This window comes from Lycorma delicatula, chromosome 7 (genome assembly GCF_047948215.1).
Source record: "Lycorma delicatula isolate Av1 chromosome 7, ASM4794821v1, whole genome shotgun sequence".
In the NCBI taxonomy this organism is placed as follows: Eukaryota; Metazoa; Arthropoda; class Insecta; order Hemiptera; family Fulgoridae; genus Lycorma; species Lycorma delicatula.
In genome coordinates this window covers 81,403,996-81,421,860 of record NC_134461.1, presented here as the reverse complement: position 1 = coordinate 81,421,860, position 17,865 = coordinate 81,403,996, and the positions used below count along the sequence as shown (strand labels likewise).

General features: G+C 31.9%; 1 protein-coding gene and 1 non-coding gene across 2 annotated transcripts; both read left to right on the top strand.

The window, feature by feature from the left end:
* The first annotated feature begins 33 nt into the window (after nt 1–33).
* Nucleotides 34–15,506, top strand: RpL13A (ribosomal protein L13A). Its single transcript, XM_075371492.1, has 5 exons — nt 34–192; nt 6,482–6,612; nt 8,683–8,792; nt 11,093–11,361; nt 15,377–15,506. The coding sequence occupies exons 1-5, from the start codon at nt 172–174 to the stop codon at nt 15,458–15,460; spliced, it is 615 nt and encodes a 204-aa protein (XP_075227607.1). The 5' UTR covers nt 34–171; the 3' UTR covers nt 15,461–15,506.
* Nucleotides 11,643–11,720, top strand: LOC142328510 (small nucleolar RNA SNORD34). Its single transcript, XR_012757300.1, has one exon. It is a non-coding gene; the product is annotated as a small nucleolar RNA SNORD34 (small nucleolar RNA).
* Nucleotides 15,507–17,865: the final 2,359 nt, after the last annotated feature.

Below are 17,865 nucleotides of genomic sequence, written 5' to 3'. Positions count from 1 at the left end.
TTCAAAGTAAATATTATGACAGAAAAAGTCTTAAAAAATAGTTTTTTAAATGTTTAACATAAATACTTTTTTAAAGTAAAATTATTATTATTGAGAATTTGTTTTATGCTCTATGTTTTTCTGTTGCATCTTTGTAACCGTGCAAACTTCTTTCCGGTGTAGTTAGTGAACATGACGGGTTTTAGTGAAAAGGTATGGATAATTTATATTATTATTGCTATAAATATTGGTTATTAATATTAGCTTTAACTTTATTTGGGAATGAGTTACAAACGTTATTTAATTTTGATTCAGTGATTTTAAACTTATGTCTTTAAAAGTGGGGTGGATTTGTTTGATATCCACGTGTGAGAATAGTTTTTAGTAATAGTATAGAAATTAAATTCCTCAGAAAAATATAGTTTTTTGTTGTTTTTTTTATCGTAAAACTATTTGAATTACTTAAATTCATATACATTCATCCTCGTAGGTCCTTATTTATGTGTAGACTAAATTTGTTTCGCTTTTTGTTAACCTTAATAAATCAAGCGTATAACGAACATAACTTATATTCCTCCCGTATGATAGTATTTGTTTTTTAATAATCGTTAAGTATATGAATCATGCTTTTTTAAAATATTTATGTATACATCGTGTAATTGAAACCATACTTACGGTAACTAGTTTTGTAAACCATAGACTATCATCGGTAACGTTTTACGATTTCAGTTCGTTGCCCCTCCTCGGTTATATTTATCAAAATATACCGTTTTCAGACTCCCAGAAGAGAATGAAAGCTGCCTTTATATCCGTTCTTTAGTCGGTTTGTCACTCAAAATATTGTGTTGGATATTTTTTTGTTTTTGACAATAACAGGGGAGTGCCCCCCCCCCCCCCCTATGTACATGATTGCTTTCATATGTTTAATTTGAATTATTTTCTGACACTACTTTAAAATGGTTAATTTTCAACAGTCAGAATTCTTTAATAGCATCTGTAGGTTGTGCTAACATTCATCCTATTGAAATGACATTGGACATGGTAGTTCTGCTTAATACAAATTAAGACCTTGTTATGCTGTACATTGGTGATGTTTTTCATGTGCACCACCACTCAGGGTCCACAGTTTATTTACATGGAAGTGTTAAGAAGACCTTGTTATTACAAATGTGGTAGTACAATATACAAGCATGAATTGGAATAAATGACTGATCCCTCCGTAATGTGTTGTAGGATGGCATATTTTACTCTGCTGAAGGATCCTATGGAGAATAATTTGCAGGAAGGACCCTTGTCTTTTTTTAAATTTCATCAATATCCTCGGTTAAAGAATATTTTAAATGATGTTTTAAGTTCATAGACTTTTTTTCCTGTTTAGCCTCCGGAAATTACCAATTGGGTATTACTAAAGAGGATGATATGGATAGTGTAAATGAAGTGTAGTCTTGTACAGTCTCAGTTTGGCCATTTGTGAGATGTGTAGTTAATTGAAACCCAACCAGCAAAGAACACCGGTATCCATGATGATCTAGTATTTAAATCTGTATCAAAGTAGCTGCTTTTACTAGGACTTGAATGCTGGAACTATCGACTTCCAAATCAGCTGATTTGGGAAGATGTGCTTACCACTAGAGACCAACCCAGTGGGAAGTTCATAAACCTACTTTTGTTGACCATCATGAAGAGCCATTAATTTTTTGATAGGACATTTTCTAGGACTTGTGGCATGAATGTTTCTTTTAATGTAGTTGTTCCATCTGACAATTGTACTTGTTAACAGCATTTAATTGATGTTTACTCATTTTTTTACAGCCATAAATAAAACAAGCTACACTTAGAAATGGGACAGTGACTTGCTGCAGATTTTATAATTTCATTTTAGTTGGAGAAAAAGAATGTTGAATTTCAAGTTGTAAAAGTTACAATTTCCTATTTTTCAGTGAAGTCTCTTTCACTTTACTAGTTATTGAAATAACTTTTTTATTTAAAAAACTATGAAAGATTTCCATCTAAAAAGCTTATTTTTTGTTAAGGAGGTCTTTTCTGTGTATTGCAATAATGAGAAACTGATTGTATAGAATCTGTAGATTTTTTTTAATAAAATAAAATTCTCAGTGTACTTAGTTTTTTCTACTTTATGTTTAGTGCTTACGAAGAGATTCTGCTTTTTCAGAACATGAAATTATAAATGATTGTAAATATAGTCAAACGTTAAAATATAGATAGGTATGATTACCATCTTTGTTATTAACATAAAATAGATATTTTTATGTATGCTCTGACAGAGATCTTTGCAGAAGTGCCCATCAAAAATAGAAGAATATAATTAATTATATTCAGCTCTTAGAATGAAATGTGCTTAGACTATTGTCAGTTGAGCTTCCTTGTGTAATAACCGTATAATTTTAACATTAATATTACTTTAGAAATGTAGGCTTTAATTTTTGTGTACAACGTGGCCTAAAGTTTCTTGTTAAGATATTATTGAGATATTATTAAGATAATATCTTGTTAAGATATTTATTGTTAAGATAGGAGGACATCGCAAGAGGTCTGAGTAAAAAAGATAAGGTAGAAAATGTAGAAGAAGAATGGGAGAATGTTAAAAAGGAAATTCTTAAATCAGCAGAAGCAAACTTAGGCGGAATAAAGAGAACCGGTAGAAAACCTTGGGTTTCAGATGATATATTGCAGCTGAAGGATGAACGTAGAAAATATAAGAATGCTAGTGATGAAGAAAGTAAAAGGAACTATCGGCAATTAAGAAATGCTATAAACAGGAAGTGCAAACTGGTGAAAGAAGAGTGTATTAAAGAAAAGTGTTCAGAAGTGGAAAGAGAAATGAACATTGGTAAAATAGACGGAGCATACAGGAAAGTTAAGGAAAATTTTGGGGTACATAAATTAAAATGTAATAATGTGTTAAACAAAGATGGTACACCAATATATAATACGAAAGGTAAAGTCGATAGATGGGTGGAATATATTGAAGAGTTATATGGAGGAAATGAATTAGAAAATGGTGTTATAGAGGAAGAAGAGGAAGTTGAGGAGGATGAAATGGGAGAAACAATACTGAGATCTGAATTTAAGAGAGCATTAAAAGATTTAAATGGCAGAAAGGCTCCTGGAATAGACGGAATACCTGTAGAATTACTGCGCAGTGCAGGTGAGGAAGCGATTGATAGATTATACAAACTGGTGTGTAATATTTATGAAAATGGGGAATTTCCATCAGACTTCAAAAAAAGTGTTATAGTTATGATACCAAAGAAAGCAGGGGCAGATAAATGTGAAGAATACAGAACAATTAGTTTAACTAGTCATGCATCAAAAATCTTAACTAGAATTTTATACAGAAGAATTGAGAGGAGAGTGGAAGAAGTGTTAGGAGAAGACCAATTTGGTTTCAGGAAAAGTATAGGGACAAGAGAAGCAATTTTAGGCCTCAGATTAATAGTAGAAGGAAGATTAAAGAAAAACAAACCAACATACTTGGCGTTTATAGACCTAGAAAAGGCTTTCGATAACGTAGACTGGAATAAAATGTTAAGCATTTTAAAAAAATTAGGGTTCAAATACAGAGATAGAAGAACAATTGCTAACATGTACAGGAACCAAACAGCAACAATAACAATTGAAGAACATAAGAAAGAAGCCCTAATAAGAAACTGAGTCTGACAAGGATGTTCCCTGTCTCCGTTACTTTTTAATCTTTACATGGAACTAGCAGTTAATGATGTTAAAGAACAATTTAGATTCGGAGTAACAGTACAAGGTGAAAAGATAAAGATGCTACGATTTGCTGATGATATAGTAATTCTAGCCGAGAGTAAAAAGGATTTAGAAGAAACAATGAACGGCATAGATGAAGTCCTACGCAAAAACTATCGCATGAAAATAAACAAGAACAAAACAAAAGTAATGAAATGTAGTAGAAATAACAAAGATGGACCACTGAATGTGAAAATAGGAGGAGAAAAGATTATGGAGGTAGAAGAATTTTTTTATTTGGGAAGTAAAATTACTAAAGATGGACGAAGCAGGAGCGATATAAAATGCCGAATAGCACAAGCTAAACGAGCCTTCAGTAAGAAATATAATTTGTTTACATCAAAAATGAATTTAAATGTCAGGAAAAGATTTTTGAAAGTGTATGTTTGGAGTGTCGCTTTATATGGAAGTGAAACTTGGACAATCGGAGTATCTGAGAAGAAAAGATTAGAAGCTTTTGAAATGTGGTGCTATAGGAGAATGTTAAAAATCAGATGGGTGGATAAAGTGACAAATGAAGAGGTATTGCGGCAAATCGATGAAGAAAGAAGCATTTGGAAAAATATAGTTACAAGAAGAGACAGACTTATAGGCCACACACTAAGGCATCCTGGAATAGTCGCTTTAATATTGGAAGGACAGGTAGAAGGGAAAAATTGTGTAGGCAGGCCACGTTTGGAGTATGTAAAACAAATTGTTGGGGATGTAGGATGTAGAGGGTATAATGAAATGAAACGACTAGCACTAGATAGGGAATCTTGGAGAGCTGCATCAAACCAGTCAAATGACTGAAGACAAAAAAAAAAATGTATTAATAACAAGTATCTGAAACACATCTGATATGATCAGGACCACACTTTTTTGATGGAATTGTTAACAGCATCATTTCATACCTTAACATGGTTCAAAACTATTTTATTCATCAGGTTTGATTGATTAGTATGGAATTAACTTCCATTTTACAGCAAGATGGAGCTCCAGCTTGTAAGGCTTTAGTAAGGGACTTTTAAAATTAACATTTTGAAGGGTGGTGGGTGGTAGGGGCTTGGAAATTCAATGACCACCTGGAAGTCCATACTTAAAGACTGTGACAACTCCCTTTGTGACATAATTAAAGAAAGATTTTCCCTTTTGCAAATAAGGAATGTTGATGAACTAAAAATTGCAGTTAGAGACTATTTTTATAACTTTGATCCTTCAATATTGAAGAGACTGTATAAACCACACTTGCAGATGTAATTAAAGTAAATTTTGTATATAAAAGGATTAAATAAACTGCTAATAATTTATGTGTATTTCTCTATATGGAAAGGGATTTAGTGGCCACTCAGTAGATTTGTACAGCAGGTTTACTGAAAAAATTGCTAATGCTTGCATCCATGCATGTAAATTTATTTCGTTGAATAATTTGTTAACCTATCAAAACACAATGTACAAAATTTTGCCTTAATTAAAAAATACTTTAAATGACAAGACAGTACTGAAATTTACAACATTGTTTGCATAATTTATTAAAATTGAAATTTTTTTGTTCCTGTTAATGGACTGCCACTTGCAAATTTTGTGCTAATGTTAATTTAATATATTTATGACATATATATAATAAGTAGTTTGTATTAAGTGTAGGTAATTATTCAGTGCTTGCCTCAAGACTTAGGTTAATAGCAGCAAATTGTAAAGATTGCTGAGGAGATCCAGAGACCTGCTTGGATTTCTCTTTTATTATGTTTTTGTCCATTGTTTTATTTCAATGTTATTGTTCCGTATAATATTTTTATGTTTCATGTTGTGTGTTGAACTCACTTTTACCTTCTATGGGTAGGTAGTTAAGTCCTTTCAGTCTTACTTAAGACTCTGTAAGATGTTTTTTTGTTTTGAGTTCATTAAATAGTAGTATACGTATGGGAATGTCATGAGTGGCATTCGCATAGGTGGCATCCTGGCCGAGGCGGACTGGAGCATGTCAAAAGCCAAGGTTTTGAAGATAACCTCTGGTAAACCCCATAAGGGCTAGGAATGGAGGGGGTGGACCCCCCGCAAGAGGGTGTCTTCTTCGGGGGTCAGGATGTATAATAATATCAGTTGTTGGAAACACTTGTTTTAACCACCAATGCACAATTTTCTGTATAAATTTACCAAACAAGAGCATGAAAACTGTAGTATTTGTTGAAGCAAGCAATGGCCTATGAAATTTGAAAGTTATTATTGCTTTTTCTTGCTTGTACAATCTGTTTTATATGTTGGTAGTTAATGTTTAAATTACCTAATCAGTTTTTTTTTTATTTGAAAATGTGTAAAGAATGTAGAATGGTTATTCAAAAGAAATGCTCACTGGAACTTATTAAACACTGTTGGTACTATAAAACAGAGCTCTTTCATGTGCTTCATGTCATTAAGTCTGCAAGAGATTGAACCCATTGATTTAAGAAATTGAAATTCTCTTTTATTTTATACATAACTAATATTTATATTAGTAATAAGATGTATTAATGTTTTTTTTTTTAGAAAAGAAATGAATGAATGGCAATGTTCCATTATCATAAATCTATCTTTATGTAATATGATTTGTGTTCTGATTTCTGTTTGTACTTGCCGATATTGTGTTAAAAAATTAAAAGTAATTATTTCTCTTACGGGGGGGGGGGGAGAAGTATTTTGTAACTATTCTTGCTCGCAAATTAAAAGAAAAGATGTAGTAACATTCTGTTAATATTTTATTTTGTTTCAGCCCATTTTGATTGATGGCCGAGGTCATCTTCTTGGCCGATTGGCTGCAGTAATTGCAAAAACAATTTTGCAAGGTAATAAAGTGGTAGTTGTACGCACTGAAGAGATAAATATTTCAGGAAACTTCTTTAGGTACGTACTTAAATATTTATTTTCCTTTGTTAAGAAAGAAATAAATTTACATAGTAAATTTTGGTACGTATTAACGCCACCGCAGCTACAGCTTTATTTAAAACAAAGTAGTCAATCGGATTTCGGTGAAAAATGAACAGTCTCTTTATTAATTTTAGCCTGCTAATTAGTCAAGGTTAGCGAATGTAGGTTAAGTTTGGTAAAATTATATTTATAAAAAAATAAGTATAAATGGTTATAAAAATGGTAATATAATGGTTATTTTGTGTGATATTAACAATAACCCAAAAGTTAACAATTTATTGGTCAACGGGATAATACGCAAGTACCAAATAAAGCTATTATGATTGTGCTGGTAATTGTGTTACATGTTACAGAAACCTAATCAGGGTTCTAACTTTGCTACTGTTTCAGGTGTCACTGAAACTCCTTATGACAGTTTTATTTTAGACTAGAAAAAATGTGGTCCTATGTCTTGCTGTGAAAATGTTACTTGGTTTATCTTTCATTACACATGATTTTGTTAATTGTTTTTGCCCACTGTAACTAAGTAATTTTCATTACTTTAGCATGAAGGTCGTCTACTTAACAACAACGAAAACTTTTACAAAAAAAGCTTTGAAAAGCTTCAAAATTTTGAACATTTTTAGCTGTTTCATGAGTTGTGATTTTTTAATACAGCTCTAACCCCATTGTTTAAACTGCCAAGTATCTAACATAATCAGATTCTTAAAGCAAGCACAATTAACATGTTCGCTGCAGTACAGCACATATATGTGCTGTAGTAGTGAGTTGCTGTGTGCTTGCTGTTTGTGTAATTCCAGTACAGTGCTGAACAGCACAAAGTTATTTAACTTAACTCTTGTGTTGTACAGGCCTCATTGTTGCCATATTGTACTAGACGACTGTACGATACGGCACATAATGTGCTGTATGTAGTGAATATTTTATTTTTCTTTCTAATAAAAAATTTTTTAAAATGATTTTATAGTTTACGATATCTCTCAGAAAACATGTGAACTAACTAGTTGAAACAGTTCTTTTATACATATTATTATTTAGTGTCTATTCTTAATCATTTGGGGTAATTTTGCCAGATTGTTCCGTGCCAGCATCATTTCTTTTATTAAAATATGACAAATTCTCTATAAAAAATTTTTTATTGTATTTTATAATGGTATACATTAATTTAATAAAGATGAAAAATAAAATTAAGAATTTCATACTGTATAAATGACAAACTAGTATTTCATATTTATGAATTTAAAAAAGCTTTTTTCGAATGACAAAATCATCACAAAATAAATTATGCTGAAAAAAATAATTAATCAAGTTAAAAATTAATCAATTTATTAATTATTTAATAGTTTGGATGATGTTTATAAGCAAGCGTATAAACATTTTACGTGAAGCGATTCAGGCCCAATTATCTAGAAATAAATTTTATGATTTGTCTAGTTATATATTATTAAAATATGCATTTGAATGGATTTTTTTTTTAAAGAAAAATATTTCATTTCGGAATAATAAAATGACAAATCAAAACAGTGAGTAATATGATAATCTAATTTATAAGTGAAGACCAGCATTTATAAGATTACATAGTATTATGAATGTTTTATTGAATAATTTGTTGAACAACTTGTGATAAAAATATATGAAAAAGAAATAAAATTGTCAGAAAGAGATTAAAAAATAATTTGATGTGCAGTACGGGGCACAAATGTATACTGAACAAAAGTGCAAAGTCAGACAGTTCAGCATATTCAGTAAATCCATATAAAAACTACACGCACAGTACAGAACCTCAGGACAAGCCAGTATGTGTCATAACATGTAGTAAGTAATTACTAAATGGGATCATAGTTCCCCGTACAGCAAGATGGTTAAGTTCCCCATTTTATCCGTCACAGCAAACGTGTTAATAGAACATTACCTACATTATTTTACAGTATTTAAATGTAAATACTGCTGCGGTATATGTATATATATATATATATATATATAAAAAATAAATTTGCACATTTTTATTTTGCTTCAACTATTAATTATGATTTAATATTATTTCAGGGCAAAATTAAAATTCCTTTCTTTCTTGAGAAAAAGATGTAATGTTAACCCAGCTCGTGGCCCATTTCACTACAGGGCTCCAAGTCGAATCCTCTACAGAACAATCAGAGGTATGTTTTTATATAATTTTGAAGTCTGTACAATCAGTGGGATTATCATGTAATATAATATACAACAGATATTGTCATAATGTCTGCCTCTTTGATTATAAATATACTTTAGCAGATTGCATCCTAGCAGTAGAAATATGATTTACAAAATTGATTTTTGTACTTAATGATTCTTTGTTTTTTGTCTCCATATTCAATTTTGCCAAAGATCTCAGATTCCTCAGAACATTATGTATTTTTTTTTTTTTTTTCTTAATGAGTGGATTCAATTCAGTAATGACTCAATTTCCTCCTTTTTAAGCAAAAGAAAGAATACATAAGCTATGTATGTATATTTCACATAAACTCTTCTTGTAGGAGTATGCTTATAACCTTTACGATTTATTTACTTCTTTATTATGTCCACATATTAATAAAAGATGTACATAAAAATGATCTGAAGAAGAAAATTTTATAAATATGTTATACTGCTAAATTAAATAAGTGGTGGTGGTCCATAGCTGTTAACAGAAGCAACTTTCAATAAGTTACCCAGATTTCTTGTCAATTTTTGAAGTACCGTAATTTTATTACATTGACTTATTTGAATTTTGAAAATTTTATTGGCAATTGAGAAAACATTTCTTCAGATCACGAGTAAAGAATAGATCCTCTATATAACAATAGATTCCAAAAACTTGTGTACTTAGTATGCATGTCATGAATAATAAAAGCTTTGACCCATCAGCATTAATGATTCATGGTATCCATTAATTAATTGCTATTTGTTTGAACAAAAAAGAAACAGCTGTTATCACTAAACAGATGTCTTGTATTATACGGCGAGAAATTTTTTGTCATGTAGCATCTGTGATGTAAAACTTGAACATTACCTACATTATTTGATTTGTGATATGATATAGAATTGATAACTGAGATGCTTTTTAAGTGTATATATTGTTCAAATTTTTGAAACGTTTAAAACATATAAATGCAAGGTATGTTCTGAAATTAAGGTTACATTTTTCAAAGATTGAAAAATCCTTGTTTATTAATGAAACTTTAATGACATATTACAGAAGTATATAGTATTTTTATATTTATTAGTCATTCAGTTCCAAGTGTTTGGTCAGCCGGTTTATCAACTTTTATATCACATGTCCCTGCTGCCATCTGCTTTGACCATTCACACGCAGCATTCTTCACCTCTTCGTCAAATAAAAAGCGTTTTTCACCCATATGCTCTTTCAAAAGAGTGAAAAGAAAAAGTTAGGACTATGGGTAGGCTGTTTCAGAATGTCAAAACCAAACCTAAACTGTTGAGGGTTCAGTCAGTGGGTAACATTAGCATTATCGTGCAACAGACACACTTCCTTTGTCAGCTGCCATCTTCTTTTGTTTTGAATGGCTCGACAAAGTTTTTGGAAGGTCTTGCAATATCTGTCAGCATTTATGGATTGACCTGGCGTTTAAAAATCAATAAGGAAAATTCCTTTTTGAATCCAGAAAAATTCAGCATGATTTTTTTCTCAGACTAAAGCATTATGAATTTTTTGCCAACAGGGAACCAGTATGTTGCCACTGTATAGGTTGCCTTTTGAATTCCAGTGTGTGTTGAGCCACTTAGGTTTCATCCCTAGTCACAATAGAGTAGAGGAACGCCTTCACCCTTCAGCTCATAAGACTATGAACTCTCAAGCACTGAGAATTCAGTTTGTTTTATATTGTTCTGTTAATATTTTTGGTATCCACTGTGGGCATAGGTTTCAAAAATTCAAAACAGTTTGTTATCGTTTAATTAGCACGGTTCAACCGACTTCAGGACATATTTATGAGTTCATCTGCAGGTGATCTTCATGAATCAGCCATTCAGATTTTTTGACATTTCATTGTGAATGTTCTGCCATCTTTAAACTTCCTATACCACTTACTGATATCGGTTGAGAGCTCACACTTCACATTTGCAGGATCAGGAATTGCAGAGTTCATATTAAGACACAATTCCTGACAAACCAATTGAGCTACTGACCCCTACCCAGTCTTGTTTTCATTTGGACCTCCCTTTTACACAGGAGTGCCTACTTTGAAATGAAAAATTTCCCTCAGAGCTACAGACACATTGTAACCTTAGTTTCCAAACATTCCTCATTTTTATTTATAAGGAAATGATTAAATGTTAAGAACTTTGTAATATATATATCCCTCTGATTTAATAATAGCAATATTCTCCTTTAAATTATTTCTCTCATTGTGAATTGAATGCCTATTGTTTTCGAATAATGTATAATTGAATTTATACATGTACAATTTGTATTGTACAGGCATGATACCTCACAAGACAGAACGAGGAAAGAAGGCTTTACGACGATTTAAGGCGTATGAAGGTTGCCCACCACCGTTTGATCGCCGAAAGCGATATGTTGTTCCAAGCTCAATGAGAGTTGTATGCTTAAAACCTGGACGCTCATATTGCCAGCTTGGTCGCCTTTCTCATGAAGTTGGCTGGAAATACAAAGATGTTGTTCGTGCTCTGGAGACCAAACGTAAAGTTAGAGCTGTCTTTGAAATCCGCAAGAGAATGGGTTTGAAGGTATGGATAAAATTATTTAGAGACCATTATTATGTAGGTTTAATGTACTTAACATTAACTTAAGGTTCAATATACTTAAGCCATGTTTTTGTATGAATTACAACTTTAAATATGTTAATATGAATATAACTGTATGATTGAGTTTACAATATTCTTGTATTTTGTTCCCATTAGATATAAGATTGTATCTAGTTATAAAAATGCTTCCAGATCACTCACTCCTGCCTTTGTAGTAAAAGCTGGAAAAATAAGTAAGATCACTATCCTTAAATTTTTATGTGTAGCATCTGTGATGTTTATTATGTTTACCTACATTATCTGATTTCTTTTGATAAGAAAAAATTAAATCTGAGATGCTATAGAAAAATAGTTAAATGTTGTAAAAAAATGTTGGATGAAGGAAAAGAGTTAAATGAAATATTAGTTTAATTTTGTTTTTAACCAGCTGCAGGGTGTGCCTACGACACACTTCTGCAACTAGGCCCTCTGGGCGAGTTGCCCTGTCGGGTGACGTCTAGGAATGCTATTATTAGGTGTCCAAAATTGATTATGTCTTATGTAAAAATGTTTTTTCTGACTGATGAAAATTGATCAAGGAAAAGCAAAAAAAGGGTCACCATGGTTCAGTTAAGCATCCTCATTAGGAAATAAGTTTTAGGATGGGTTACCATCATCACACTTTCTAAAACCAAAATAACTTCAAAATAAAATATCTGCTTGCACTTTTAAACTCTTCTCTTCAATAAAAATCACTGTTCCTCATATCAATCTAGAGCAACCAAAATTTCTCCAAAAACATTTTTCACTCGTATAGCTCTGTGCTGTGGAGACAATTTCACATCTTTTAAAGATTGCACCCTCAACATTTTCATCAAGCTCCATAGTATCCATTTCCAAATCAATACTAGAGCTGAAAGCTGAAATATAAATTAGATTATTTAATTTATTTACATATTATATTCAATTTACAAAACAAATTACACTGATAAACATAATGTATGTTTCCTAACATGCTATACATGATTTTAATCTGTTTTTGATGCTGAAAACGAATATGAACTCAGAATCTTTCTACACCTACCATTTTTTTTTAATTTTAATTAAAGGATTTTTTTTTTTCAACGTATAATTAGCATTTTAAGCTCCTATATTGTATTTTGTTAGCTCATTTTTTATTGTTTAACTTTGTTAACATAATTTGTAAACTATAAATAAATAATACTTGACCAAAGAATTAAATCATATCATAGTCATATATTATGACATCATATCTAATAATGAAGAGTGAGCCTTCATGGACAAAATTAATCATGTCTGCACAGGTCAAAACACATAACTGAAAACATAGCTTTGTTTGTATTAAGCACTGGATTTAGGAATGAATTAATTTTGTTCAGTCTTATTGCTGTCTTAATTTTGTTAACACTGCAGTGTCATAATGCCTTGAAATTTTGTAAATGATGTGGATGCCTTTTGTTATGTATATGGTGAGTACTGTAAAATCAAACATAAAAAAACATTACACCTCTAATTAAAAAAGCATATCATTTGTTCTCAGTGTAAAATTGGTAATCAGGATAAGACGTGGGCTCCTCATGTATGCACTAATTGTTCTGTGTATTTAAGAGAATGGCTGAAAGGTACACTGAAGGCTTTGCCATTTGGTGTAACTATGGTTTGGCGTGAACCAAAGGATCATGTAACCGATTGTTACTTTTGTTTAACAAGTGTGAATTTCTAAAATATTTAAACCTACTGTAAAATATCCTTCATTGCAATCTGCAATCAGGCCTTACCTACAGTGAAATTATTCCAGTTCCTGATCCACCTGTGAATGTATGTTTTGAAAGCAGCAATGAAGAATTGGGCAGTACTGAAGAATACAACAATGATTTTGATTTTGAATTATCTTTCAGTAAGCCACTTCTTATATCACAAGGTGAATTAAATAACTTGGTTAGATTAAGCCACATTAAGACACCTTGTCTTAATGTGGCAGTCAATCCCCTCTCCAGTCAGGACCCCAGAGCTAGACCTTTCTACCAGGACCTGGCCTGCTTTTAATTTACCCTCTTTAAGCCTCTTAATCCAAGGCACTCTTTCAACTGTTCTCTTCTGTAAGCCCTGGTCTATCTTTGTGGCTAAGTCGATAACTGTCACTGCTCTTGCTTCATCATCTAGAACTGAATTAGTGACCAACTCTGTATATTTGAAAAACTCTTTGGGCCAATGCTTCAGGGCGAGTTTTGCTGAACCGTCTTCATTAATTTCCTCCTCGAGTGCCACCTTCTCCTGACTAGAGCTGGTGGAGGAAGTGTGGGTGGCAGACTCCACCATCTTTCTTGTGCCACCTGTAGCTGGAGAAGTATGCCAGGAGCTTTGAATGATCCTCCTCCCTTTGATCTATCCTCCTCATAAGGTCACTCATCCAGTTTCCTAGCATATTCCTTTATTTCAATCTTTGTTTTTGACTTTGTCGTGAGCTTATTGAGCTACCTGATTTATCTGCCCAGCTCCAAAAATGATGACTCAAACAACTCTCAGTCAACCTTCCTCTGCTGTTCACCAGCTTCAGTTGTGTCTTCTCTTCTTTTCAACATTCTGTCTAAAGAGCCAGTTATCTTTGGAGGATTTCATGAGGACCCTCAGCGCACCAGGTTTAGTGGTGACAAATGGTCTCTCCTCTTCTTGCAGAGGTACTGATCCTAGTACCTCCTTGAACGGGCAATCTCAGGAGGCTCTTTCTTGGCTTGCAGCCTTGTGTCTCGTCCTCTTGCATTTCACCAAAGAAAAAAAACAGTGAAAGTTGCAGGATTACGAATGAAAAATATAAAGATCACTTGGGCAATTATCTCTGAAAAAGTTCCACTCCAAAACCACAAAATTAGCTTTATACAAAAATGCATTCCAAAGGTGGTTTGGAACTAAGGAAATTGCCACTAAATTCTTCCAAAGTCTGGTGGGAATAACACTCGCAGCTAATCTCTTGGAGAATTCTGCCAAAACTGGTGAATGTTAGGTTAACCTCAAAAACTAGGAAAGTCCCGCCAAAATTGGCGGATGCAGTTGCGTAACCTAAAAAAGATTTAATAACCACAAATACACTGAAAAAACAATAAAAGATGAAAAACTGAATGATTAAATACAAAGATATTGCATATATGTCAACTCTGAACAGTATGTGACTACAGGCATAGTCAAATATCCACATATATCTTGTTTGTACTTACGTATACCACATCACTAGGCATGGCACAGAAACGCACAAAGAAAACTATAAAAAACCAACCACACTTTATCACTCGAAGTCCACACACACTCACTATAGTACGATCTTTCATATACTAATATACCATAAAACACATTAACAAAACTGTAATAACCACCAAATGGCACTAAATAACAGGAGTGAAATATGTATGTCTGATCATCTCCAACTCAGCTATTGACAAAGTGTATAATAGAAAGTACAGAATCTAATAAGTAAAGTAACTTTTTAAAATAGTTATGCCTTCCTGCTCGAGGAAAGTATTGATGTTGACCTGCAAAGATCTTAATTAAAATTAAAATCTTGGTACTACTTTTCATATGTTACAAATGTTAATATCATATTCTCATTCATAACTTTTGTTTCAACAAGATGGAAAAACATATTGTGTACATATATGTGAAACTTAATCTTGTCAATAGAAAGTTGAAGCCTGGCTTTACAATCATGTAGCTTGTCATTTTATTGAAAATTCCGCAAAACTTGACATGCAGTAAGTTTTTGATTTTATTCATTTACAATATGCTTTAGTAGGTTGTTTTTTTAACCCGTTTGTTAATAGAAGAAAAAGTACATTGTTTTCATTTCTGGTTAAAGAAAGAACAGTAACAAAAAAATACCCAATGAGGCTGGTTCTATATTGTATTTTCTTATGAATTTAAGTGACTGTATGAGTGTAAAAGCTATATTCGTTGTAGAGATAAAATGTAAATGATGAAATTAACTTGTTTATTTGTTGTTTTACAGAAACTTACAAGACAAGCCAGCAAGTTATTGAAGGATGATGTCAAACCATTTGTTGAAGTTATTAATGGTTATGGATTTAAGTAAGAATGTTAAAAAAAAATAAAATTTTATTATTCTCGTGAGGTTTTTATTTCCTTGTTTCTTTTTGCTTTAATTTCCAAACTATTGTATACATATATGTTGAACTTTATCTTGTCAACAGAAAGTTGCCTGGTTTTACAACCATGTAGCTCATCATTTTGAAAATTCTTCAAAACTTGATTTACAGTATGTTTCTGATTTTATTCATTTACAATATTCTTTAGAAAGTTTTTTTTTAAATTCCTGTTAATAAAAGAAAAAGTACATCATTTTTCATTCGTTTTCAAATCGTTGAGATTGTGTGACGTGTTAAAGAGAATTAAAGCAGAGTTTCAGCCTTCAAATGTAAAAAATGTTTAAAAGAAATTTTAAAAAAAATTAAAAGTATTACTTCTCTTATAGAGATAGTTCCAAATGCTTTCCAGATAGTTCACTGCTGTTTTTCTTTAATTAGATCATAAAGGAATATAGGTGAATGTTCAGGTTTTTCCAAAATCATGGGCTAAATAATAGTGTAATTCATCCTTATTACGTTATGCAGATGGCTAAAATTCATACATTTGATAAATTAGTTTTTAAAAAACTACGTTGAGTATGAAAACTAAAATTTTGCAGGCTTGAAATCCCGGTCAGGTACGGTATTTTTCATATGCTATAAAATTACATTTCCATTCCCACTTAAAAGCTTCAAATCTTGCCTGATAATTAACAAATAATTCATCAAACAAACAAAAATTAATGTAGATTCCTAGAAAGCTGATGTTTCTATAATTGGTAGTGGATTTTCTATTGTTGGAAAAGCATTATAAGATAGTTTTTATTTAAACAATTAACTCATAGTAGTTTGAATGAATGCCACCAGGTTGCGTGCAGCGCTGTTGGTTTGAACATATATGTATGCCAGTAGATGGGAGGGAACTGCTCGCATGTAATTGAAGGCTGTTGTACTGGCAGTTCTAATTAAGATAGACATTCATTTCTTTTTTTTTATTTTAACAACAAAAATACTTTCATAAATATATCAGATGTATTCAGATCTCTGTCATGAATTATTTGGAGGTCTCTTAAATATGTAAATAAAAAATACTAATTTTAGAAGACTGGAATATGCTGACTGTTCTGATGTGATAAGAAAAAGCTGAAATGAGAGCGCTTCAGAATAATGAAAAACAAATGGCCGATAATGAGGCATTATTACACATGCTTTAGCATTTGAGAATCCATAGAAAAATAGAGGTTTTAAATCTTGTAGCATTAGCAATCAACTTAGCTAAATTTAAAAAAAATGAACAGTGTGAATACTCAAGAAATAATATATATAACCCTGCAACTAACTGTACACAATTATTCAGTAGCTAAAAATACTTAGTTGAAATCTTTGGACAGAAAAGGTCATAGTGAATAATATTCTTTGATATCTAAAAGAAACAATTTACCAAGAAAACCGTGGCATTCATAATTAAACTCCAGCAGCAGTTTTGGTTTGCTAATTACAGTTAGGAGGTTTTTTTTTTTTAAATTGATTACTGTATACTAAAATACCCTTCTCTTTGGTTTCTTTGACAAAAACACTGGAAAATGGACCTATGAATTATTTTAGAAAACAATTTTTATGGCTATTAGCTATTGCTTCTTTTTTTTTAACAACTTTTCATTCAATTTTCTTAGATATACATCATTGTATATAACTAAAGATGAATTATATGTTCAAATTATCTGATAATTACAGATTATAGATAAACAGATAATTATCTGTTCAAATAAGAAATATAATTTTACATATTTTAAAAATATTTCACAGTACATTGAAAAAATAATTAATAAAATTTTTATTACGGAAAATGAACTCACTAATCAATCACTAATCACTGTGCAGCAAAATTTTAGAAGGCAGTACAGAAAACCAGCACCTGAACGCAGTTGTTGCATGGTATGCAAAGTTTAAGGAACGTGGAAGTGTAGTTGACCTTCCGCAAACAGGACGGCCATCCATTAGTGAAGAGAAGGTTGAGGTTGTGCAGCAAGCATTTCTACATAGCCCTTCCAGATCTGTCTGTTGTGCATCTTGTGAACTAGCAATTCCCTGGTCAACAGTGCCCAAAATTTTACACATGAAACTAAGGTTGCATGCGTGTAAAGTTCAGATATTGCAACATCTACAGCCTGATGATGGCCCTCATCATGCTGCCTTTGCGACCAAGATTTAGCAACAGTGACGAGTACCTGCAGGACTCGTTTTTCAGGCGAGGCTACTTTCCACACCTCAGGGAAAGTAAGCATGCATAATTAGAGAATATGGGGGTCAGAAAATTCATACTTTACCAAGGAAAAAATTAGAGATTTCCGTAAAGTGAATGTGTGATGCGGTTTGATGCCCAACACAATCATTGGTCCCTTCTTCAATGAAC

Coding starts and splice junctions, on each gene's coding strand:
- RpL13A (XM_075371492.1), top strand. CDS start 172: ATGACGGGTTTTAGTGAAAAG. Junction 6,613..8,682: donor ATTTCAGGAAACTTCTTTAG/GTACGTACTTAA, acceptor ATATTATTTCAG/GGCAAAATTAAAATTCCTTT. Junction 8,793..11,092: donor CCTCTACAGAACAATCAGAG/GTATGTTTTTAT, acceptor TGTATTGTACAG/GCATGATACCTCACAAGACA.